The 27413-nt window shown below is 37.0% G+C and overlaps 1 protein-coding gene across 1 annotated transcript in view; it reads left to right on the plus strand.

Moving 5' to 3' along the window:
• Positions 1–1578: 1578 nt before the first annotated feature.
• The window catches only part of LOC577809 (solute carrier organic anion transporter family member 4A1), a 67600-nt gene continuing 41765 nt past the window's right edge, over positions 1579–27413 (plus strand). The window contains exons 1-2 of the mRNA XM_030974842.1: positions 1579–1689; positions 13476–15427. Of these exons, the coding sequence (XP_030830702.1) occupies positions 14596–15427 (832 nt within the window). The 5' untranslated portion in view covers positions 1579–1689; positions 13476–14595. The remainder of the gene's footprint in view (positions 1690–13475; positions 15428–27413) is intronic.

Below are 27413 nucleotides of genomic sequence, written 5' to 3' on the forward strand. Positions count from 1 at the left end.
GTATGTTCTATGTCACATCAATGCAGCTCATTATATTGGGATATTTCCTTGATGCCAATGGATTAGCCTTTCATCTTTGGGATTTAGCACATAAGATTTCAGTATGATGGGAAAATTGAATGCATGTTCTGTTTAATATGAGGAGAGCATATTACTATTGTACATTCCAGTTAAAATTTTAGAACACTTTTGTTACCCATATAGTCAAGAATTTTTGATGACTTTGTCACATTGTCACTGTTTTTCTGAAGTTATTACAGATACAAACAGATTTTAATATTGCTCCTGACTTGTTGGAAATGGGAAAAGTTATAGGATAAAAGGTTTTGAGAGTATGATTGAAAGAAAATTATTTCCGAGTTAACACCAGGTCATTTGTTATAGTGCAATGTTCTGCATGATAGGTGCCTGTGATGGTAGAAGTGATGCCTGATTGGCATACATCAAGTAGGGTCTGCATATTTCAAGACTAAAAGTAGACCGTAAATTTTTCATTTTTGCCCAGCTGGATAGTGGTGTGGATGACTTGTCAGACACACCACACAAAAGGCCCAGGGGTCATGTCAGGTCATGCGATAGGGGGGTTAATTGAGGTGATAATTACTGGTCAGAGGTGAGGGATCTTTTCCCCTTTTTTATTGTCTAGCTGTGCTGGTGGCCAAACATGTATGTAGAAGAAGCTATAGGCCTGTATGATAAATATGGAAGATTATTCATTTAATATTGTCGAAATGTATTGCGAAGTCAGGTTAATTCTCAGTAAAGGGCAATACTTAGTCCTGGCACTAGTGTAAATTTGAGTCGTAACTCATGATTTTGATATTACAAATGTGAGAATTACTTTGGATAACTTATACAGGAAATTGAAGAAAAAAAATGATCTCGATTTGTGATGAGCTCCAAATAAATAACTTAAAGCCAAATGTAATGACAAATTGACATAGCTATTTAAAAAAATAAAAATAAATTTGAGGTACAATTCTTTTTTCTAACATTTTCTTAGCTGTCAAAGTGTCAAAAACCTAAGAAGGTCAGGACGAGTCTACTCCAGCTAGGGACTTATGCAGTGTGCTTTGATACTGGTAGTGAAGAGTGCATTAAACAAGTACAAGGTGTATGAAGGCCTACACATAAAATGTAGGCCTAGTGCTAATGTTTGTTCTTCCTATCTGAGCTATCATTTAATCATTAAGTACCAATGCACACATTCATGTTGATGAAGCTTATTTCCACTAAATTCCTAATTGTATCTGACTGGATAGATAAATGTACACAGATAAAAGGGGTCATTCTTAGTTTGGAACTATCATAAGAAATGTATATTTGGATATTTGGACAAGGATTGAAGCCTTATGACTACTTGCTAGTTATGAAGAAGGTCAGAATAGCGACATTGACCTCCTGTCCAATCAAAATGCAAACAAAATATACAGAAATGGATAATGTTATTATGATAACCATTGAGTGACAAGTTGACATTCATTGCATACTTGACCCCATCTGTTTATAATGATTTTTCTTCATATGTCATATTATTTTCTGTTTATTTTCTTCTCTGAATCATCATGTCTAAATGTCATTTTCCACTATTTTCTCCTTTTTGTGCAGGTGATTTAATATCCAGTGAGACTCATCACAGTCAGTGTCGCCTTGGAAGTATTGAAGAAGGGTCCTTTCAGCTGAGAGGAGGTAGGTTGAGATATAATTTTTAAGGGGATAAACTTTGGATTTCTGTATTTTTATGCAATATATCCAGCTCTGCCACTTTTGACACTTTATTAATAAACTGAATTCTCTATTCACCTTTATGCAAATAAGCTATCCTACAAAGTGAGTAAGAGAGCAGGATAGAGTTGAGATAATGGTGCTCAACATGATTGCATCACCTCCAGTAGCTCTTCAAGTTCAAGTAACCCAAGTTTTTCTTCTTTCGGGAAAGTAGTGTTCTTCTTTAGGACAACTTTATTTTTCTTAGTTAAAATCCTTGAAGGAATAGAATGAGGATGTGTGTGAAAGAGAGATGGAGACAGAGAGAGAGAGAGAGAGAGAGAGAGAGAGAGAGAGAGAGAGAGAGAAATACAAAAACAAAGACAAAGAAATATAGGAGGGCTGCTAAGATTGGGGGGGGGGGCAGGGAGGCAGAAAACGTGCTGAATAACCAAGAGAATGGATGGTGATTGACAACTGAATAAGAACATCAGATAAAAAGACACCAGACAGAGGGGTTTGTCGATCACTTCCTTCAAGACAAAGTATTGGCAGCTTTGAAGATGACAACATCAATGATTCCTTGTCTACTAAACAGGTGCTCTTCAGGGACCTCATATTAGTCTAGACAGCCACCTCTCTCCCATATGTTGAGCCCCTGTCATAAATACAAACATTTAAAGAACAATGATAGAAATAAATAAATCTTTAAAGGGCATGTCTGGAATTGAGAATCCCTGCAAAACAAATTTTCTGAAACAGTATGTCATAGAAATACAACTCTAGTGAATTAGCATTTATGAAGGGCTCCATTCTTACTTTTTTTCACACAAGGTCCAAACTGGTATTTTATGATCTGTATGCATGGGTCCCCTGTTTCAACTTAAAACATTTTGGTGTCCGGAGTTCAAATTATCAGGCCCATGACTCCCAGCCTCCTGTTAGTTCCGAGTCCAGCTGAAATGATAAAACAAATAAAACATTTTCAAGGAATCATTGATTGTCCCCATTTTTAAATATTTTACATCAGCTGTAACGGTTACAGATGTTATACAATTACCTTAAATGAAGCCTCCACCCCAACATTTAAAGTGACTTTTTTAAGGATGTTGTAAGAAAGGGGTCCTGCTGGAGTTCTATTTTTGGCCTTATTTGCATGGGTTGGGAGGAGAAAGATGTATTCCATCATGCCCTAGGGAGAGTGATGATGTATCGCCATGGGGACAGACTTGCCTTGCCCTCCATGTTCAGGTTCAATGTTCGAGAGGTCAAAGGTCTTAGCCCATAATAGAAGTAGTGCTCAGCACTAATGTGGGCCCCAAAGTTGAACTCTGTACCCACAAAATTTTGAAGTAACATGGCCCATGCAAACGAACCCCCAAAAGATCAACCCAGACCTTCTGTCGTAAAAAGTTAGGTTGGAGTCCTGTTCAGAGCATGAGGTCTTTCTGAATGTTCTAGGGTCCTTTTCCCCTGTGTAACCTGTTATTGTTTAGCCCTTTATTTAGTATTACCTACTTTATTTGTTCTGATGGAAGGAACTTGAAATATCAAACTAGAGATCAGCACGTCAGGGATCCTGATTTCTCTGCTGATGTCTAGTGTCAGTTTTTATTTTGGCTTAAATACTAAAAAGCTGTTTGTATTGTCTCTGGATTTTGCTTGTTTTCCTCTCATTCGTTTGTTTGTCCACCCTCAGTCTGGCGCTAAAGGTTGATTTGCGTAAATTTGAAAGACGTCTTGGCACAGTTATGTTAAGGAAGATCATGTCAAACATGCAAACATTATTTATCAAAGTAGAAAAGAAGGATGGCACACACCCACTGAGAAATAGTGAGGGATAGAAAGGATGTTGTGAAATCATTTTTGGATGAAATTCTAAAGACCTGTTGTCACAAACAGTTTCTGGTAGGATGACTGCCCCACACCCACTTAACCTGTCAGTTATGTTTGATTTTGGTATTGCACACCTATTCCCCTAGCCTCCAGTGCCAGTTCTCTCAAGCTTTGAATTCAACTGGTTTAATGTGCTTCCAGTATCTGATTTCATATATATGTATAAAGTTATATACACTTAAAATATTGTATCAAACCATATTATATTCATGAAAATGTATGACGAAAGAAAGAAAAAAGATGCAGAAACCAATAAATCGAATCAAATCAAATCAAATCTAATAAGAAACTGTAGGGCAAAGCTTTGATTGAATGATGGGTGTAACTCAAAATGCAACCAAGCTACATGTATAGGGCTAAAAAATGTTGTAGGAGGGAGAAAGAGAGTTCATTATTAGGTAAGATTTTAATGAAATGTTTTCAGAATGATCAGGGATATGAGTGAGAGTCTTACTGCATGCTTACTGGTCAGACCAACCTGGAGATTGATGAGGAAAGGGAGAATCCGAGAAAGGGATAAGAGAGCATTCATTTAGAAGAGGAAGATGCAGAATAAGGATAGCCAATGAAAAATACCAAGAACCAGTAGTGGTCCAAGAAAATGCACAACACGATAGAGGCTTTGCAAATAATAACTTTTCAAATGATTGGAACTCACAGCAGCACATTCTTTTGCCCAAATGAAATCAAATTGATATTCAACCCCAAACAGATCGACAACATAGAATAACTCTTGAGAAAACAACATGAGCTCACAAGTCTATTAGCCCTGGGAATCATAAGTTTATCCAGTGAAATTCAATCAAGAAGCAATTCTGGAAAACATGTTGAGGAGTGGTTGTCAATGTTATGTTTGATCAAATATGCAGCCCCATAGGGCTATCAAAACCGATAAGGAATAAGGAGCTTGAAATTGAATTGTCAGACAAAGTGTGGGAGGACAAATCAAATTTGGCAGAGACGGTCCCCCGATGTTCTACTTTTGTCTCATTCTGTCTGCCAAGGAGCCGCATCTAACCCCCTCTACCCTGTCGTTTGGTATCCCACATACAATGGGCATGGAAATGTATACTTATGGGAGGCCTGGGGTTAATTTAGACTTCACCATATGTGAAAGTCCCTCACATGCTGAAAGGGTTTGCCATTTCTTTCTTCGTCAAAAGCTTTCAATCTTTTGAGAAGCAGTGAGTTAATATGTAACCTTGCACTGTCATGTGTGTGAAAGCCATGTGAAGGTCAGTGAAATTAGTGATGTTTCCAAGCATATTTACATTGTCGCTTCCATTACTCAGGTGTTTTTTGTTTGCCATTTTTGTTTAGGTTTCAGACGCGATGATAGTGGATGGGATAGGACAGCTCCCTTTAAGTTTAAGTTTAAGTTGCAAACTTTTTACGACCAGGATTTAATACATATTTGCATGACAGTTATGAACTTAACTTATAGCTTACATGTACTTTATATTTGCTGAATCCAAAGAGAAAAATTCTCCTCTGAAATTGACTGAAAGGTACAGACCCCAACAATATTCCCATTTTTGTGCAATCCTTCTTTGAACTCGCTCACCCTTTCAAGAAGAGGACAATGGCTGATATTTAATCTGATAAATTTGTTGATATATTTCCAGTGCCATTGTGTAACAAAAAAATAAAATGAATACATTTCTATATTATGTTTTATATTGCCTGCTTTTTGTCCTCGAGATTGGATAATGCCTGAAACATTAGTTACTCCATCTGTAAACATTTTCTTTTCTTTCTTTTAATCAATTGGCTGGGATCCATGAAGCCAGAAAGTGAGATGTGTATTGTTGAATTGTATTGTCATGTATAAAGTGAGCCGAAAGAGAGAACCCCAATGTATTGAGCTGGTCATATCTTGTTAGTCTATACATTGTCAACATTTCCTCCCCTGTGAAGTCTAATGGTAATGACTCTGGGCTGATTTATCCTTTCTCATTGAACTTGTGATAGAGGGGTCAATTGGAGGGGTAAAGAGACAGAGGGGGTCAATTTGAGGAGTCACATGATTGTATTCAAGTTAGCAACAAAACTGTTACTAGTAATCAATAATGAACAGGTTTTGTTCTTTATTGCTAGCAGAAAGGAATGTGAATAAGCCATTCCACGAGGGAAAACATTACCAGACAAAAAAGAAAGAAAGAAAGAAAGGGAGAAAGAGCAAGAAATGGATAGGGCTTTTATGCTGTTAATCCTTTTTAAAGGAATTTGATTGTTGGTAATAAAAGTTCTTTTTAAAAGATTTTTACAGCTCATAACAATGGCCTTTCTAAGTGAACTAATGTGATTGAAAATAGATTGAAAGAATTAATCTAAAATTCATATAAACCTGTAATGTAGTTGCAAAATAAATGGAAAAGGCATCTCATGAGGAGAGAGAGAGAAAGAGAGAGAGAGAGTGTGTGTGAGAGAAAGGGGGAATGAAAATGGAAAAAGGATGTATGCATGGGAGAGAATTAGATCTTTTAGATGGCGATGGAAAGAGAAGAGAAGGGGATAGAATAGAAGAGGGAAGACAAGAAAAAAAAAAAGAGAAGAGAAGAGAGAAAGAGAGAGAGAGAGAGAGAGAGAGAGAGAGAGAGCGTGCGAATATTCTGGTAAATTTGACCATGAAATCATTCAGCATTTTCAATTTACCACCCAATGAAATGAGATTTTAATGAATTCCTGCTAAAAGAGTGGATCAGTTTTTAGACAGGTTTGGATAAAGCCAATTGAGCCACTGCAAACTACATGTATAGGTCATTGATCTACCAAAGACCTTGTATCTTCTTGAAAATAAGTTATCAGAAGAAATATGTCATTTTTATACAAAAATAGTCACACACATTGAATAGCAATTGTGAATATGTCAATATGATTTGAATAGCTTCAGAAAATAGTTTTTACATGCACTGAGAGTTTAATGATAGACATGTTTCTTACTTTTCAGATACTGATATCCTTCTCAGATTTACTGATTTTAATACCATGAATTGTCCATTCAAACACTTCTTCCCTAAAAATAGCAATACCTATTATAGGACTGTCTTGATTTACGTGTGGTTACTGTATGGTAGAATCATTTGTGTCGATGCTTAATATACCCCAAGACCCCTTGCCTAAGCCTCATATTGTCTTTAAGTCGATTACCTGTCTGTTTACGCTTCTCAGACAGATATCCAGAAATAACTTTGTCAAGTAACCTGCGTCATCGCGTAGGAAGTAAGGTGCGCTCATAGACCCATCACTCGCTGCTCGTCCTCGCAAATCAGATCTCATGCAGCCGACAAACACTCCCTTCTTTAAACTTTTGGCACATAGAAGCACAAAATTGGCACAAATTTGGACGGATTTACCAAGTAAATGTTACTTTCCTGTAAAATCAAGAATAAAGCTGAAGGAAAAAAAAGTTAGTGAGAGAAAAGCTCTTACATGATACTGAAGCTGCGGATGCTTCGGTTTGGGGGTTCATGAACAAAGCAGCTGTTTAATTCCTTTCATAAGACAGTCCCTAATGACAATTTGGAGTAATTATTTTCTGATTGTCTCTCTTAAAAGCTGTGTCAACATCCAATATTTGTGGTAACATTTGTTAAGTTCATGTTCAATGTTTGTATTTGAATGACTTTGAACAATTGTTGGTGGTGCTGACGTGTCATGGCTAACATGAACTAAGTTAGGGTGTGTTTACTTCTGTTGACTGGTTACCATCTAAATTTAGTGATAACATCACTGTATTTTTAAAAGGTTATCAAATGTTCAGATTTCCCCACCCCCTCTCTTCCCCTGTCTTATCTTTCAATCATATTGGATTTTCACCTTTTCTCACCTTTTTGCTTTATAGCTCAATTTTGATTAAATAACTTGCTTTTTACATCTGTCTATCATTTACTTGCCTTATCTTGAAGTTTTCCTCTTTAATCTACCTTTAGCAGAACATGTTCAAAAGCTTAACTTTATATTTCCTTTATACACCAATGTAACATCTACAAATCACATTCTTTGTCACTGCTATCTCCTAAATCCCTATGTCAGAGTAGATATAATATCAGAAATGTTAAACCGTAACTTCCTTTCAAACCTGAATCATTAAACCACATTTAATCTAGCTGGATTCAGTCCTGAGCTGTGAAGAATTACTGAATGTTTCTGTCACCATAGCGACAGCCCATACATCTTCTTCTTGTTTCTTAGTATGTGACTATGATGGATCATCCAAGTATTAAATGTTTTATATTGATCTAAATGAAATTGTCTGGACGGGAACTAGTCAGTATTTACTGTCTTTTCTTACTCATGTTTTGTAAAGTTAACTATTTTGTTGAAGTCTGTAGCATTTATATTTCTAGGCGTCTTTGTCTGTTTTTAAGGTCCCACTTTAAGATACCTTGTGTAAGGAGATGAAATAAGAGTACATGGATTGGGAAGGCCTCTATCATTGTACTTTTACGTGTTTGTTTCCTGTAAAATGTGTGTCTGTTGGCTTCATTTGCCACTTGATTAGTGATGTGTTAACTAGCGATCAGTACCTCTTGCAGCTCATGAAAATGAGAGCAGTTGTGTTCACAAGACCACGTCACATTCTATCTTTCAGTTTACTATGCTCAAAGGTGAGACCAAGTGTGTTTGCATTATCAACTGACTGCTACATATTTTGGTTTGTGTAAATATAGGGAAGTTATGACAAGGTGTTTTTCCACTGTCTACTTGTGTCTAGCAAGTAGCAACCATTTTATTCTTGGGTTTGTTGACATATAAGTGAGAATTGTTGCAGTCTGGTGTCATGTTCAAGCTTCTCATGAGAGTTAGATCTTTTGGTCAGCTTAAATCCAGTTGGCTTGTTTTCTCTATCCAGCAACTGGTGCATTTTTACTATTTTAAACTTTTTGTTCATATTGGGTCCAATGGAAGATAGGTTAGAAAACTATTCCTCTGTAAGAAGTGCATTCACGAGTGACTAAATCTTTCAATTTTTTGAGGAGATTGAGCCATCAGCTACTTTTCTGTACTTTTTAGTTTACTCAGGTGAGTGGAAGGGAGGGAGATATTGGAGTATGAATTCAATAAAGAGAGCGTGAGAGTAAAAAAGGAAACCGACAGGAAATTGTTTTCCTTTTTTTTAACACTCATTTCAAATTACATTATTCTGCTTAAATTTGTGGCGGTCCTTCAGACAGTTTAGAATGTGTTTGACAATTTGTTCCAAGCTAAAACCTGAATGTGACTATGATCACACCCATAGTTGCAGTGATAATGCCAAATCGCTACTACGTACCTATCCACTAATGACGTGTGTAGAAAAAAAAAATTAAATGTGAATGTGAATGCACCCTGATGATAAAAGATTTTATTGGTGCACAATACCCTTTCCGTTTCCAAACAGCATGCCTAGCCAAGAATTGACACTTCAGTGAAAGAACCACACTTGAGTGAAAGAAGCGTACTTGTTCCTCGGCCCTGTGATAAAGGAGACCACAGGACCCTATCCTTGGTTGCTGAACCTTTGGAGAATAGCGTTTTGACAAACGTTGAATTGTAAGAGTTTCTTTTGTATGATTGGCGGGACAACCTGTGAGGTATGTGATGTACCTGTGAATGATGATGACCTTTTTGGTACAGTGAATGACCGACTCATTTTTAGTGTGCAAGCAGAGAGAGAAGCACCTCTCGTGATTGTTGGAATTTGGACCGATAGAACTTGATAAATTTGAAGACATGTGTGCATTGTTGAATCTTTGAAGTCAGTAACGTGTAAGCTAGTCGGTAAATATTGCTTTGTGGATTTGCAAGCCTTTTGTTAACTTCAGGTGAGCTAAGACGATTGAATCTTTCATTTGTTAATTATTTGGCATAATCTTTTTGTCGTTGTTTTTTTTTACTTTTGTCAAATGGATTGGAAACGTTCCAATTGACGTTCTTCAAAAAAAGTTTCAACATGGATAGTAATATTGTCATGTCTTAAGTTAATGTTTGAAAGGTATAATGTCTCTCCTGGAAAGCTGAATACATCCCAGCAATATCTGCTAGAATTCTAGAAAACTCATGAAGGAGATATTCCTACGTAGCATTTTCTATACACCAGGGAATACATGTAGTTCTTTATATATGCAAATAGCAGTGTTTAGATGAAACATAAAGGAATTCTGGTGCTGTATATGACTTGTAATTAGAGCATTATGTATGTAATTATTTTCTTTTGAAATTAACTCATATAGGTAGTATAATTTCTCTCAGGAAGTGGTGTTATTATGAGTACGGTATACTATTTGCTAATTCTGTCTTTGGACAATCATTTAAAACAAAAAATGGACTATATAATAATAATAATAATAATAATAATAATAATAATAAGTATGTCTTGTTTACCCAGGGTAGCCTCATCAGCATTAATACTGTTCTCCCTGAGGGCCCTGCAATCATATTACATGACTTTTATGCACAATTTGGTAGAATTTTTCAGGACTACATGTATGTGTAGTTATAGGTGTAATGTATTTGCTAATTCCGTCTTTGGACAATAAAATAGATAAGAAACAGACATGGACTTTGATATGACCTTCATACATATAATACCCGATCAGACAAGGTATCTAATTGTAATTCCTTTCGCATTTGACCTTTAATTTATTGCTGAAGAACTTGATGAAGTTTTGATGATATCTGTTGAGAATCAGGTCAGGGCAGACAACGCTACCCTTGACAGTGTCATATACTGTCAATTTTGAAGAGATCTCAGTGCGTAAAAGTGAAATATGAATGGAATACCTTGCTTAATGATACCCATCTCCGATTGGGAAAGTGAGAATGGTATTTCTATTTCTGCCCTCTCTCGCAGTGCATTTGGGATACTTTGGCGACACAAATCCTTGTCATTCGTGAGCCAATGCCAAAAAAAGTTGTATAATTTTTTTCTTCAAAGGCGTGTATTAATAATAATAACAATAGTACCTTTAATAATAATAATTATATTAATATTAATAATTACAATTATAATAATAATAATAATGATAATGATAATAGTAATAATAATAATAATATTAATGATTACAATCATAATAATAATAATGATAATGATAATAGTAATAATAATAATAATATTAATGATTACAATCATAATAATGATAATGATAATGATAATAGTAATAATAATAATAATATTAATGATTACAATCATAATAATAATAATGATAATGATAATAGTAATAATAATAATAATATTAATGATTACAATCATAATAATAATAATGATAATGATAATAATACTATTATCATCATCAGTATCAATGTCATTAAAACTTCTAAAGCGCGCAGACACTATTCAATATCATATTCAACTGTGCTTTTATGAATATTTCTTGCAGATTTCTTACTTGGTTAGAATCCAATTTTGCCCTATTTTGTGAATGGAGGTACTATACAGTCCTTAGCTACTTCAGTGTTATTTTGTTTTTTTTAGATGGCTCATGCGGATATTTCAAGGAAGTAATACCATTCAGGATTGTTTCCTCTGTCATTCTGCTTGATGAATCAAGAATGTGATGGTTGATTGAGAAATCAGAATACTCTGTTTCTCTTTTAGTTTGATTGACAACCAATGTGCTGGTTGAATGATTGTCAAATATTTACTGAGAGCTGGAAATAGCTTCTTCAACAACTGTTTGTTACTTTGAGTCTGACAAGATTTTGAAGGAAAAGTGATATACCATATTTTCACTCATTTATGAAATCATTGTTATAGATGTGTTCCAAGTAGATTGGTAAGGCACTTGAACTTCTAATATTAACAATTTTATATCGTTTGAAAAACAATGATAATAGCAAAAACTTCTTGAAAATTCCCAAGTTCCTTGTTTACTCTTCTTCCTTATGATACATTTGTGGTCATGGTTTAATCAGGGAAATGTTACAAATCCTTTTCTCTTTTCTGTTAAATTTTTTTTTTTTTGTCTTCTCTCTAATTTTTTTCTTACAATCCATTATATTGATAGATATACAGGATCTCATACATACATCCGATAGCCTGTTACTGATTGAAGCAACACTGATACTTTATATGGCCAGTCAAGAGGATGTGAAATCTAATTAATTTGTTTGTTTGTGGTTAATTGCCAGTAGTAATCAGAGTGGGTGGATCCTGGAATGTATCATTCCAGTAATCACCCTTTTGCTTTCTGTTTCCATGGAATTTTATTATGAGCTGTTTGTTTTAGGTGCTGACATGTACCAGCCATTTTAATTACCTTGTCATTTCCTGTCAATATTTTTGAATGGGACTTTTGTTTATTACATGTTTACTCTGGAAATCTTAGTTGTATTTTGGGCATTGATTTTACTTGTACAGAAATGAGGGAATAGTAGTGTAAGTTCCAAAATGTAGGTTTAAGTAAATTGAAACAGTGAAGTTGGTAATAACAAAATTCTGTATGATGAATATTTTCAGTATTATTTTGATAGATGAAAGGCAGGAAAATCTATGTATTGGAAAGTGGGAAACACCACACATTGGACTAATTGACCCATTAATATTCCTTAGGTTTCCCCCATTCTCCTGACTTGAAAGATATAAACCACGCAATAAAGTATAAAATTCTGTTTATTTGCAATTTCAACTGGTTGTGAGAGTGACTTTTCTCAAATTCAGGCCTTGGTGGGTCCAATGATGAAAAAACCCACTTGTAATCAAAGAAGGATCATTAATTTTGATGGAAATCAAATAAGATTTTTTTTTTTCTTCCATATTTTTCCCTCCGCAGGGATTTTATTGATTTTCATTTGAAACCAATTAACAATTAACAAATCAAATAAGATTATAGTGCTGCAATTGGAGATTGTCATCTTGCATTGGGAGCTAATTCCTACTTCAATAGAAGTGTAATGAAGTATGCAACAGGTTTACTGATCTTAATCTCCTCTCTAAACAGAGCCCTTTTCTCTGATTGCTTCTTCTTTTGTCACGCACCACTCTGCTGACACTGAACTCATGTGAATGACCCCATCACACTTGTATTGAAGTGAAATGCCCCATGAAATGAGCTCTGAGCTGTTTTTTGTTGGTGTACAATGACCTCAGATGCAAATTGTTTGGGTTTCTTTCTTTATTTTTGGTTTAACAGTGATTCATTCTTTCATGGGAAGAAGCCCTTGAGAGAAATGTATCGTTCCAATAACAATGGAAATTAATAAGTATTTGTTTTTGAGATTAGGCTAACATGAATACAAGATGACCTCAAATGCAAATTGTTTGCGTTTTCTTTATTTTTGGTTTAACAGTGATTCATTCTTGCATTGGAAAGAAGCCCTTGAGAGTAATGCATCGTTCCAATAACAATAGACATTAATAAGTATTTGTTTTTAAGATTAGGCTAACATGACCAAATCACAATGACTAGCGTGTTAAAAATTGAGATCCAAGGTTGTTTGATATATTGTTCATATTGAAGAAAAAAATCAGATACAATAAAACCAATCACTTTTGGTTGCAAGAAACCTTTGTGGTTTCACAAGTGGTGCAGATTTATAAGTTTCAAGCTGCAATTAATTATAAAAGAATCACAATAGTAAAAGTTTGCTTTTTAATGGAATTTCTCTTGGCAAAAATGGCAATCTTTAACAAAGAAATTATGTTGATCTTGTATATAATTCATATGTCTTGTTTCACTTGTCTTGTAAATAGTCGATATGTATTTTGAAATGGAATGATAAAGTGCCTCTGAAGAGGTAAAGAGGAAAAAAAATCTACAACTCTAGTGTAGCAAAAGTTTCTTATTTTACCATATAGGCAGAGTTAAATTTTTCTGCTCTGTAAAACAGAATTTGAAGTTGCACCTGCCAAATAATTTTTCAATATTTTGTTTTCTTTCACTTGTGCACAGGATTCCATCTGCTTTGAATGGTACACTTCCTGTAGCTTGGTGTATTACGTCACTCACAGCCCCGGACTAGTAACGTGGAAGTTCCTGCTGCATCATAAAAACACAATTGAGGTGACGTCATACTGAGGATCATATTGTTAGCCACCGCAAGGCCCTTGATCTGCATCCTCATTGGGACTGTCGCTCCATAACACGACTGTCCATCATACGTCAGAGTGACAGCTAACCACTCGATTGTCTGCAAGGTACGTGCTCCCGCTGGGACGTCACATGACCTGAGTCAGTTCTGCGCATCCATCGTGGACGTTACATCCTTGATTGATGATTCGTTGGCTAACGCAGGCCGAGAATTACGCACACCTTGCTGATCACATGACCAATTACCTCACCGCTTATTACTTAATAGGATCTCAATCTGAGTGGTAGGTCCCAAAGGTGCGTGCAGGTATCCGCTTGCCTATATTTGAACTTAGCGTCCTGTTCATCTTCCTGTCACCCGGTCACGGACCGTGTCCTCCTCAGAAAACATTGATAGCGTTTCATCCCTCAAGCTTATTGCTTTAGGACAACCCTTGTAGGGGCTGTAAATCATTTGAGCTCTTGAGAGCGAGAAGATCAAAACAAATTGTTGTACTACAACCATTGAGAGCATTGTGCATTCATTTAGTATCTTCAGTAACTGAACCTACGTAACCTTCTCAACTTACAGGCAGCACTGTCTTTGCCAAAACCCTGTCCATGTGATTGCTGTCTTTACATTCCTGGCAATCATTCGACTGTCCAGAGGCCCTGGTTGTTAATGACACTCGCAGACTCCACCCTAAAGAATGATTTCAACTCTCCTTCTCCATCTAGTCTTGGACTAACAGATGTTTTTATTGTGTACCCATCCCTGCGCGTGTACAAACTGGGAACATGTGCGGCAGCTCTGAGTAGCTGGTGAACTCATCATAGTCATTTCGCATGGATAGTACGCACAACGTGCCAGCATTGCAGATGCTATTTGGAATGACTTCTTGAAGCGCAGAGTAAGATACACTGAGGCAGTATTGTATCATTTTTTCCCTTCCATCATCAGATATACATTTTATAGTTCAAGAGACACTTGGGAAATATAACCATGGATTATTCAGAGGAAAAGTCGTTTAACAATAATAGTAATATTATGGATGGTGTACATGTCGGAAATGGAAATGGCCATTCGAATCACGTGCACACTATTAACTCCAGCAACAATGCCAGTCCTGGTATTCGAACGATTAACACCATTTCGCCAGGGGACCTTGATGTTATTGATGTGGTGCATCAGAAACCATCCTCCAATGGATACACTTCGGTCAAAACTCACGGCGGCGTGTACGACGACGAAAGTGTCGACGATCTCTCAGAAGTCGGAGAAACGTGCGGATGGGGAAAGATGCATCCTAGGTCGTTACAGTCATGCGCCAAGATCCCCTGGTTTCTTGTTTTTCTCTGTATATTCGCCATTACGCAAGGTATCACCGTTAACGGACTGGTCTACGTTATCACAACGACGCTAGAAAGGCGTTTTAAACTTCCATCCGTGCAGAGTGGCTTCATCTCCAGCTCATACGACTTCTCAGTTATGGTTGTCATCGTCTTTGTTACATATTTTGGAGAGCAGCGCCACAAGCCGAGAATCCTCGCCTTTGGAGCTTTCGTCTTTGCCATCGGCTCTTTTGTATTCATGCTTCCGCAATTTACGACGCCAAACTATGAATTCAGATCGTCGGACTATGAGTATTGTGACGCGGGTCGTAACGGGACGGATCCTTGCGATTCTATGGAGGAGACCAGTGGGCTTTCATTATATTTTTGGGTGTTTGTAGGGGCACAGTTCCTCCATGGTTTGGGGGCAGCACCCCTCTACACTCTAGGAATTACATACATTGATGAGAACGTGAAACCCAAGATGACATCTCTCTATATAGGTGAGTACAAACCATGATGACCAAATCAGTTATCCAACAAGTTAATGCCTTATTATTAACGTGTGATATTGTAAACTGCCCCCAAAGACTGACAGCAAAATAAAATGTCATAGTGAACTCCTTTAACTTCTGTATCTTAAAAGATACAGAAGTACCTTAAAAGTTTCTTAATTATTCTTCTCAAAAGAATCCCATCTTGAGGTTGATTTAAATGATTTACATAAACTGAAAAACAAAGGGATGACACTTTTGAAAAAAACAGTATCCATTATTTAATTCAGTAATAAAGTGCAATACTTGCTGTTATTATTCATTATTTGAAGAATTGCACTAGAAGAGTTGAGGTATTTTATTTTTAAAATACCATGAAAGAGCTTAACTGATAGAAGTAAATACTTTACTATATATTGAAATGTTGCAATGTTTGTTCCTGCCGGCATGGTCTTAACTCTTCATGGAAGGAGGTGGGATACCAGCAAACATCTCCTTGGAGTCCTATATAATATATCTTCTGTTGATTATATAATAAGAAGGTAAACGTTGTAATGCACTTGTACTTCTAGCATTCCCTCAGTCTGTTAAAAGTAATGAAGAGCAAGGATTCTGTGATGATACTAAATTCTCTTAAAGGTTATTACACTGTTGTCATTGCCACCAGAGCAATGAACTCTTTTATCAATTTTCAGTAATTAATGTCTCTTTCATTTTAAAGTAACAGCAACCACAGCACTACAGCAAATTAAGTTAATTTTTCAGAGTTTATTGGATGTGAGTTTTATGGGTGTGTATGGAGTTCCTCTTTATTGGCATTTTCATGAAGCTAGAAATAACTCCTAGAATGTGTATCATCTCTGCGGCAAATGTAGCAAAGAGTGACTCAGTCAGAACAATTCATTGACACAAAAGGTTTTCATGGGTAGAAGGGAGTGATCGCTGACAAATTAGCTGACCGCCAGAAGGAAATTGGTGCTTCCACCCCTCATTTTTTTCCTTCTTCTTCTTCTTTAGAGGTTTGTCTTAGAAATAACAATTGGAGGGGACTTTGAGGGGATTGTGCCATGCTTGTGACAATCTGAGCGTATATGACAGTCAGGTTGTAGAGTCACAAAGGACTTCTCAGGAAGTTAAGGTAACACGCAATGTCGGGGGAAAGAAGTCGAAGCAAGCCTAGCGTTAACCTGTTCTATCTTGAGATACAGTGTGATAATGTTATGTTGTGAGAGCTACAACTGTATACTGTTTCAACATTTTTTTAAAGAGATACTTAATACTACAAAATTGAAGAATACCAACGAATACAGAAATTACAGACGTACTATACAGCTTTTCGTCTTGCATTCATCAGAGTATATCACAAAATAGATGAAAGCTAATAGATTTTTCTCTCTAATTTTGCTACTGCCCATCTTCATTAAATGCCTGGTTAGGTATCACGCCTAGTTTTCTAAATTTCTGGCAGCCAACCAGAGCCCATTATTTTTACTTGCGTTGTTGTTGTTGAAGTGTTTATGGCAATCAGTCAATTTTGCATATTATCACCAACAATATTTTGTTTATTTAAACAAAAAATCTTATGTAATAAGATAAGACAACTGATTTCTCTCTTGTCTTTTGGTAGTTATTTTTCCTTTAAAAATGATAATTAGTATAATTTTGTTTAAAAGATGAAATAGCTTTGTTCCTTAAGCTTCCATTTATACCATTTGATTTTTACTTTTTGAACTATTCTTTTTGTTGTAATGTAACAAAATAGTAACAGATTTCCCTTTGATCTTTCAGCTATTAGACTTAAAGGCCAATAGGAATTTGACAGAAACTTGGTGACCTGGTTTTTGATATGTTTACATTTTATAATGCTGCAGAGTTTTTAAACCCTGATATTGTAAACACATCGTTCAACATTTGAACTAATATTCAATTTGGGATCCTTGAAATACCTTCAATTATATTAGGCTTATATTTTTAATAGTCCTGTCCAATATTGTCATTTTTACCAATCATAATTCTTGTTGTTAAATTGCTTCAGCATGTCATTTACATTTTACTTACACAATGCTTCAACAATTAGAAACAGTAGAATAAAGACAGAATAATAGGATACTTAATTTTTTGTGTGGATGTGGAGCGTGCATGCTCATGAGGGATATCAATTCAATGCATCATTTTGTTAATTTCATACTGAACAAGTTATCCATTAATAATTGTAGGCTTAAGTGATTCCTCTTTGTAGGGCAATGTACCCCCTAGAATTCCCCTGGGATATAGGTCCATGAATGTACCAGCGACATGACATCATCAGTATGATAGCCTGTCCTGGGCAACAGGAGCCTTTACAACATGTTTATGAAAAGGGGGAAAATATCATGATCATGTATCTCAATTATCAGGGTATTGTATGCATTTGATTAGAGTATTAAGTTGAGCCCCCAGAGGGGAGGGTGCTCCCCCATTCAACCTGATTCCATCATCACCCATTTACTGGAGCTTGAAATGCCATCAAAGATCTAGGACTGGGTATAGTTTGTTAGGGTTCAAGGACCAAAGACTTGTGGAGGAGGGGTAATGCAGGGGTACAAATGGCTTGGGTGTGGTTTGATAGGGGTACAAGGACCAAAGATGTTGCGGAGGAGGCGTATTGCAAGGGTGCAGAATGTTTGCGTGTGTTGTTAACACATAAGATGGAAGTTGCCAATTTGAAAGGAAATTTGCAAAGATAATGCATAGATTTTGCTTCAGGTTAATCTGGTAATAATTTGCTACATTATGTTTTGATCAATAAAAGAAAATGTCTCCCCATTCGGAAGAAAGCGTCTAGATGTCTATAGGCCCTACAGTAGGACAACTCTCAGGATTTCTTTACTTTCACAATGAGTAATAATGACATACATGCCAATAGCCCTACAGAAACCTCAAGAGAATTATATATTCAAACCAATTTCTTTAAAAACAATTTTCGTCAACAAAAGTGACAAGTCCTACAAAAGGAAGAGGTGGAGCTTGCGGAAACTGTGACAATAGTTTGCAGTCTGTTCTCATTTTGCACTGCGCTGTCTTGAATTGTTTTATATATATATATGCCCTCAAGGGTGGTCGAACTAGAAGATAAAAGAATTCAGGAAAAGAGAGGAGACAAAACATATTTCATGTTTTGAACAATATGAAACATCGCTCACTCCCGTGCGAGCGATACGTCCCTCGGAGGTGGAGATGAGACAGTTTTCTGTCTTTTAGAAGTGATGAAGGAATTAGTCACAATTTAGTTTAGGTTCGACTATGTCTCTGATATTCTTGAGAAGTACTTGATAAATTTCACCTCTTATTTGGAAATATTCAAATTTATTTATGAAATGTTAAAATTATATAGCACTGCTGCATGACCTAATAGACTTTCATATATATTGGTTAATGCAATCTGTCATCATACATGTAGATAAAGATTTTTTTTTTATTTTGGACTAATGATAATTCTGAGAAGTCTTATGAGAAAAGGGGAATTTTATTCAGCAAAAGTTTGTATTTAGTATGCCACATAACATCTACATGTACATGGTTTATTAAAATGTAATTTCAGTATTTCTCAGAATCAGCATCGTGTATACACTAGCGAACATCAAACTGTTTAATAAGCTGTGCATAAATGAGCAGTATACGTGAGCTGCACATAATTGAGCAGTGCCATTTTAAAATGATCATATTAGACCCCGTTCTCACTCACTTTGAAAGTGGTCTTAGTTAGACCGCTCCAGACCGCTCCAGAGGAACGGGTCTTGAGGAACGGTTTGCGAGCGTTCACACTCCGAGCAGTTTTTATGGCTCAAACCGCTCCACGAGTCAAAGTGGTCTTGTTGCTATGGCAGCTCAGGTAGGCGGGTCAATTTTTTCGCGCGCGGAATACAAACCGTATGTACCGTACTACATGTTTCGCCCGGAACGTCACTAGCTCACTTCCGCTCAAAGTACGCTTCCGTTCACATTGCACGTTAGAGCGCTCTGGAGCGCTCTTAATAAGACCCGCTCCTCAAGACCACCTCGGAAGGTGGACTTCTGGAGCGGTCCAGAAGTCCGCTTCCTGGACCACTTTGAACGTTCTCACTCACCTAAGAACCGCTCCTGAGGAGCGGGTCTTAGTTAGAGCGCTCCAGAGCGCTCCAACGAAGTGAGTGAGAACGGGGTCTTAGAGCCAGAACTGGGAAAGAACTGTTCCTAATGATCGTAACCTTTCATGTCATTACCTTGTCATGAAGCTGGAAATGTCAAAGAAAGAGTTGTTTCACACATAATGAACACTTCACCTTTATTAATTTTGAATGGTGCCAAAATCAACGTGACCTTTTCAGCATCACAAAAACACTCATCCAACTAATTTTATTATTTAAAACTTCTGCTTCTCAATCAAGGCTTATCTCATTAGAATCCGTAAAAATCATGAATCCTATGTTTAACCATACAATAATTTGCAAGGTTAAAGTTTGTTATTGAATATATTTTGTGTCAACATTGTGTATCTAGTAATCAACTTACTATAATTCATAGCAAGGCGAATTCCATTTGGTCAAATTAAAACATATTGACACCAGGAATACAGACATTTGAACTTTGAAGTGGTAAAATATCCGCTATTCCCAATTTCATTTGATATATTAGCAAAATCAAGTTTCAATAAAAAAGAATGCAGAACTAATTGTCAATATACACGTATGATGTAATTGATGACGAATTGTTTAATTATGACTTGTGTGAATTAAGAACCTGTGTCTCTTCTTTATTTTCAAGAGCTGTAATATTTACATCATAAGTGGTATTGTCTTATAAGTTCTTGAAAATGGGATCACCCGGAGCGCAATTGCGATACATGTCCCTTTAACACACACAAGGTAAACGATTTAGATACACGAATCAATGAACTTGGAAGGAGTGCTTACAAATGGAAAAACAAATGACCATGGACGTGGAATCTCATGGGCAATCCAAGCCGGCCAATTATGCAGTGGCTTCCAATCCGTCCAATACAAACCGCATTGACATTAATTGCACGTGTCACAGTCCTCCCTTGAATTAATCCCAGCTTTAAGAGCTGAAATCTAATCGGTTGAAACCATGCCGCAATTTGTCCTGGTGGGGTTTTCCAAAGTCCCAAAGTCAATGTTATCAATCAGCAGAGAATTAAAAGCATTAGGCTTTTCTTTAGGGGGCCCTGATTACACCCATTAATGAAGGGAGATGTTGATGGGCGGGGCTAGCTGGTTGCATAGCGCTGGGGCGATCTAGCCCACCATCAGGGTTTCAAGGTGCGGGCCATAGATAAGGATGGTTGGGGAAAGGGTTCACATGTAACTTGTGCACTTGTTTATGTGTAGGTGGATAGGTAGAGAGGGTTACAATTATAAGTGGGAGTCAGCTTTAAGGTTGTCATATTTGGTCCTACTTTATATATTTTGAATATTTTTTGTTAAATTGATGAAATATATGTAGTCAACAAAATAAAATCAGTATAAACAAGAAAGACTTGTGTTTGACTGAAATGATATGCAGGCCTATAATCTTTTTATTCACCTTATCTTGAACAACAGGCATTTTTCCAAGTAATAATCACCTAGAAAATATTGAGTCAGGAATAGTAACATGATCTTTTGGAATTACAACTTCTATATTTTTTCTGGGAAGGGGGGGGGGGGGGGGCTGGGTATGGGGTCATAGACCCATCATGCCAATACTTCTCCTCTCATCTCCCTATTCATGTGGTGTACAGAAACCACAAGGACTGCACGCTCTAAAAAAAATGCCTGAATAAGATCACTGTAGTTGAACGACTTTGGAAATGGTTAGTTTGGTTAGTTCAGTTTTTGCAGCCAAACTTCATGTATTGTAGGGACCAGAGGGAACTAATGATGCTAAGGAAGTTAGTGTTTTGAGCTCCTGAAATGAGAAAGAGAGAGAGAGAGAGAGAGAGAGAGAGAGAGAGTGGGGTCACAATTATGAGGTGTTGAGGAATGTTAAAATTAGAAAATTGCCTAGTTCCTCGGCTACCAAAACAAACTGGTTGACTTCTGAACCAAAACATTTGTAGCACTTACAGAAGCAAATAGTACTCTTTTCACACTGGTTTTGCTTAAAGCTGATACTCTAAGACAATCCCAAATACTGAGATAATTATTTTACTAATTTACTGCTTAGGAATTAAAGTTAAATCGTGCACTTATGAATAGGCGGATGCATTATAAATTATTGTCATCAGATGTACATGAGCAGTTTTGTAAAACGAATAGGTCTAGAACTATGATAGTACTTATCATAGATGTGTGTGACTGCCTCAAAAAAGGATACAGTACCAGTTAAACATTTTATGTTGTAAAATATCAAACTTGAACGAGATCATGCAAGCGCGCTTCCTCTATAATATTTTGGCGTGTGATGCGGCTCTTGCATGAACGTTCGTGGAGCGAGCAGAATCGGGAGGTAAGACCAAGCCGCTGCTCTAGGCGCTGCTTGCTTGTGATGGAACGTACGTGCGCTAGTTATATGTTTATCGGCAATTGCAAGAGAATGAAAGTGACGTTGCCAGCTAAGAAAAACAACTAACAAAGACTTGCTCCTGACTACCGGTGTCAGAATTGGTAGATGAAGGATGTTCAGGGCCAAGGAAGGCGAAAGACATGGGAAAAAGGAAGAAGAAACCATCGGGAGATCGCTGCAGTGTATGGTAATGAACTGTGCATGGGTAGACAGCTACTGTTCACTCCGTGCCTGGGCCGATTTCAACACCAAAACAAAAATTACATGGTGAAAATATCGACTAATAGCACATCGTTGGCATGTATATGTCATAATTTTTAAAAGGGGAATTGATATTAATACTATGAAGTACTAGGGGAAGGTAAAGAATTGTACATAGAATTATGATTTATTAGACTTTTCAGCCTTTGAAACAAAAATATGCAGAAAATCGTATCACTCTGCACATGTTTGCTATGGAACATCCGGGTATGTGAATATACTCTCTCCCGGACGTGAGGTCATAAATAGTAGACCAGCGTCGTGACTGATTTTCTATTCAAAGAGAGGCGGATATTTTAGACATTTCAATTGAGGATTTCGAGTAGACAGAATTTTTTTGTGATATACTAAGTAATTGAAACACTTAAAAATAACATATACTTGCCGTAGGTAACAAATTAAGGGACATTTATTTGCTTAGAGTATCAACTTTAACCCCGTACTTTGCTTAGCCCCGTACTATCCTTAACCCCGGACAATTTTTTTGGCTTTTCACACATGCTGTTTGTAGTCCCGTACTAGCGCCTATTCCGGAATAAGAAAAGTCACGCTGTTCTCACTGCAATTCGTTAACCCCAGATATCGTGAATGTTATGATTGGACATACTTCGCATCTGGCCAGCTGCGATACGCTCCATTGCGTAGTACCGGACTATTTTTATGCCTCCGCCACCGAAGGTGGTGCCGGAGGCATCATGTTTTCGGGTTGTCCGTCCGTACGTCCGTCCGTCCGTCCGTACGTCCGTCCGTCCGTACGTCCGTCCGTCCGTCCGTCCGTCCGTCCGTCCGTCCGTACGTCCGTCCCGTTTGACCGTTATCACAATATCTCAAGAACCATTTAAGATTTAAACTTAAGACTCGGGAATAGTATTTATCACCATAGGAAGACGATCTGATTAGATTTTGGAGTACGTAGGTCAAAGGTCACAGGTCACAGAGGTCAACTTATGAAATTCCTTGTATTGAGTTTGTTAGCGCGATATCTCAAGAACCATTTGAGATTTAAACTTCAAACTTAAGGATAGTATGTATCACCATAGGAAGACGATCTGATTAGATTTTGGAGCACGTATGTCAAAGGTCAAGGGTCACAGAGGTCAACTTATGAAATTCCATACATTGAGATTGTTATCATGATATCTCAAGAACCACTGGAGATTTAAACTTCAAACTTAGTGATAGTGTGTATCACTATAGGAAAACAATCTGATTAGATTTTGGAGCACGTATGTCAAAGGTCAAGGGTCACAGAGGTCAACTTATGAAATTCCATACATTGAGATTGTTATCATGATATCTCAAGAACCACTGGAGATTTAAACTTCAAACTTAGTGATAGTGTGTATCACTATAGGAAAACAATCTGATTAGATTTTGGAGCACGTAGGTCAAAGGTCAAGGGTCACAGAGGTCAACTTATGAAATTCCATACATTGAGATTGTTATCATGATATCTCAAGAACCATTTGAGATTTAAACTTCAAACTTAAGGATAGTATGTATCACCATAGGAAGACGATCTGATTAGATTTTGGAGCACGTAGGTCAAAGGTCAAGGGTCACAGAGGTCAACTTATGAAATTCCATACATTGAGATTGTTATCATAATATCTCAAGAACCACTGGAGATTTAAACTTCAAACTTAAGGATAGTATATATATCACCATAGGAAAACGATCAGATTAGATTTTGGAGTACATGTATGTCAAAGGTCATAGAGGTCAACTTGAAAATTTCAGACTACATGTATAGGACTTGTCATGATATGTCAAGAACCACTTGAAATATGTTCCGTTACTTAACCCGTACTTAACTGGGCTATTTTGAGCACCTCCCTGACTGGGGGGGGGGGGGGGGGGGGGAGGGGCCGATTGCCTCGAAATTTGGCACGCGTCTTGAGAAATTGCGCAAAGCAAGAGACCTCACTATTATTTAAATTGCTCTATGGCGGAGGCATCATTTTCGACTGCGCGCAGTCAAAATTCCATCTAGTTCGTTTCTGTTCTCATTCATTTGCTTGGCACCGCAGTTGCGGGGTTAGCAGGAGTTAGCACCACAATTGCGGAGTTAGCCCTGCTATTTTGCAGGGTTAGTTAACCCCGTACTATAGGTGGGGTTTGCCAACTTTAGCCCAATTTGGTAAAAGCCAGTCTGAACAGAAAGTGGAATAGGCTTAACCCCGTACTATAGGTGGGGCTAAGACCCCCCCCCCCTTAACCCCACCTATAGTACGGGGTTAAGCAAAATATTGCCAGTGTAAAAACAGTATAGCAATACTTCTACATGTATTATGTACTGTATGTAGAATGTGAATAGCATATCGAGCTAATACAGTAATACATGTACAACACCCATACCAAAAGTCAATAAGTCCAGTTTCTGACATTTTCAGTATGAATAATAGATGAGGTATATTTATGATTCCCTTCCCAAGCTTTTATGACTACAGTATGCCAATGTGAAGAAATTTTCCTACAAAAGGAGGTACAATGACAAAAGCTGGTCATACAGAGATTTATATTTTATTAATTTCATTACATATTGGTTAACGATATTCCCAGAAGAAGATGAATTAACTTAAACAATTTAAATGTATTTAAAGATGAAGTTGAGTTCTGGTCATGCGATTGCATTGTGAAAGAAAGGGTGTGGAACGGACCAGAAAAGGTTGATCATCTAGCATATAAGAATTTGTGTGTATTGCAAGGTTCTGGAATAATCAAAATGATAAGAAATGTGGCCAAGTCTTGGTAAAGCTACAAACACTTGCACAGAAAGATGTATATGGGACTACACGAAAACGTGGCGTAAAAAAGCCGCCCCCCCCCCATTCGATTTTTACGATGTTACATGCATATTTAGAATATGAAAGCATTTGAAGATCCATGCTTTTCAGGGAACATGTCTTAACTGATGTTCTTCCACAATTGCATAATAAGAATGATTAAAGCTCACAAATTATTTTTCACCTCTTCCCAGAACTCAACCTTCTCTTTAAGCTACTTTTATGAACTATAAATGAACCAAAAATGCAAATGAATATGAAAATTGTAAAAGTACTTTGCATGATTTTGGCATAAACACAGTGCTCATATTAAAATGGCCAAAGATCAAGATCATGAACAGCTTACTCCATCAACTGAAACTTCATTTAGTAGTGACACTCAGGCCACCAACCTTTTTAATTGATTCCATTAACGAGAATTGGAAGCAGGATGGAGTTAAACAAGTTTGACAAGTTCAGCGCACTATGGATAATATTGTGGCAAAAAGGGCTGGAACCACATGAAGCCTGTTGGGAGATGTTAATTGAGATGTTTGGCAAAGACGCTTTTTTGTAGTGAAACATAAGTTCTTCCTGGGTGTCGATGAAGATGAAGTTGTTTTTTTGTAAATTAGCAGGCAGAAAGTGTTTGTATACATTTGCAATTTGCAACCCAAATTCAACTGCAAGAGACAGTGGAGTAGAACTGCTAGTGGAAGTGGAAACAGTTCACTACTCAATTTTTGAGTACTTCTGAAATAAGAAATAAATATAGTATTTTAATGAAGAGGATTGTAAGACAAGTGCAGATTTTTTTTCCTTCTAAAGATAGAAATAGAGAGTAGGACAATAGAAGAAAAAAAGAAGGAATGAGATAAGGAAGATATAGGCCTTATAGAAACAACACTGATATTGATAAGGAGAGAGAGAGAGAGACACAGAGAGAGAGACAGAGAGAGAGAGAGAGATGTGCCCCAGTGTGAATTTCTCAAAATACACCAGTAAACTGTTGCACATGTCGCTTATTATAATCCCTGAATTTCGTTATGATTCATACTTCAATCAAATCATATTCAACCAGGTATTTGATAAAATTCCAAGGTATTAGGGTCACCTTTGTCAAAACAAATTGGAGCTTTACTAAGTGTGACATGGTTTTGATCGAAGTGGGGTTATATTGTAACTGAAAATCCATTATAATCCTTTGTAGTTACAATGTGTGAAGACAAAGTGAATTTCTACGATCTAGTTGAGAAGAATTACTATTGTAAATGGTGCCCTGAAAGATTTAAGATTGATTGATACTCATGTATGGCTTGAAAGACATACACAAATGACAATAAATATATTTTGTACAAAACTGGTGGACGATAAAATTGATGAATTATCTGTGTGATGATGGAAAATTGGGCGATAATGCCTTCAAAAGGGTTGGAATTCGGGCAAGGATAAGTCTTTGTAATATTTCTGGGTAGTATTATTGAATGTATATTTGATTATGATGGTCTGTAAATTGTATCCATGCATCAAAATATGTCAAATATGTATGTATTTTTTTAAATCTTGAAGAATAAAAAGAATGGAAGATTATAAAAGAATGGGCAAAGGAAAATTGGCAAGAAAATGGGAATAAAGCTAAATGGAGCAAGAATGCAAAAGTACAATAAACACATATTAGAAGGAATGTGAAGTGGTAGTAAAAGAATGAGCAGGAGGAGCAGAAGAAGAAGAAAAGAAGAAAGAAGAAGAAGAAGAAAAAGAAAAAGAAGCAGGAGGAAAAGAAGAGGGAGCAGGAGGAGAGGCAGGAAAAGAAACAGAGTGAGAAAAAAAGGAAGAGGAAGAAGAAGAAGGAAGAGAAGAAGTAAAAGAAGAAGAAGGAGGAGGAAAAGAAGAAGGTAAAAAAAGAAGAAGAGCAAGGAGAGGAAGAGGAAGAGGCAAGAAAGAAGAAGGAGGAGCAAAAAAACTACAGGGATACAGAGAAGATGGTTGTACTTCTAAGATGCTGTAATACTGGTATTCATAGGTCACTACGATCAGGCTGATTCGTGTCCAGTTGATGTGAGCGATTGGATTCACAGTTGGAGTTGACATTGATTGCCTCTCAAAATGGCTGCCTTTGACACGGCTGACCATGAAGAAAAAAGTCTACAGACCTCTCCTGTATTCGATTGAGGTTTCAAGAAAATGAGATAAATAGGACCTCTGGTTGGCAACCGTTTTGATGAAAGTGTGGGGGGGGGGGGGGAGGTTAGTTAGAGCAGTTTTCCCAGGTGCCCTCTAGATAATTTATGGTTTTGATCAGTGAATGTGCCCTCCCCTCCTAATACTTAGAGGCTGGAGAGTCCATCCTTATCTTCCTCTTCCTCCACCTCCTCCCCCTCCTCCTCCTCCTCCTCCTCCTTCTCCTTCTCCTCCTTCTCCTTCTCCTCCTTCTCCTCCTCCTCCTC

Source organism: Strongylocentrotus purpuratus, unplaced genomic scaffold, assembly GCF_000002235.5.
Source record: "Strongylocentrotus purpuratus isolate Spur 01 unplaced genomic scaffold, Spur_5.0 spur5_scaffold_7, whole genome shotgun sequence".
Lineage (NCBI taxonomy): Eukaryota > Metazoa > Echinodermata > Echinoidea > Camarodonta > Strongylocentrotidae > Strongylocentrotus > Strongylocentrotus purpuratus.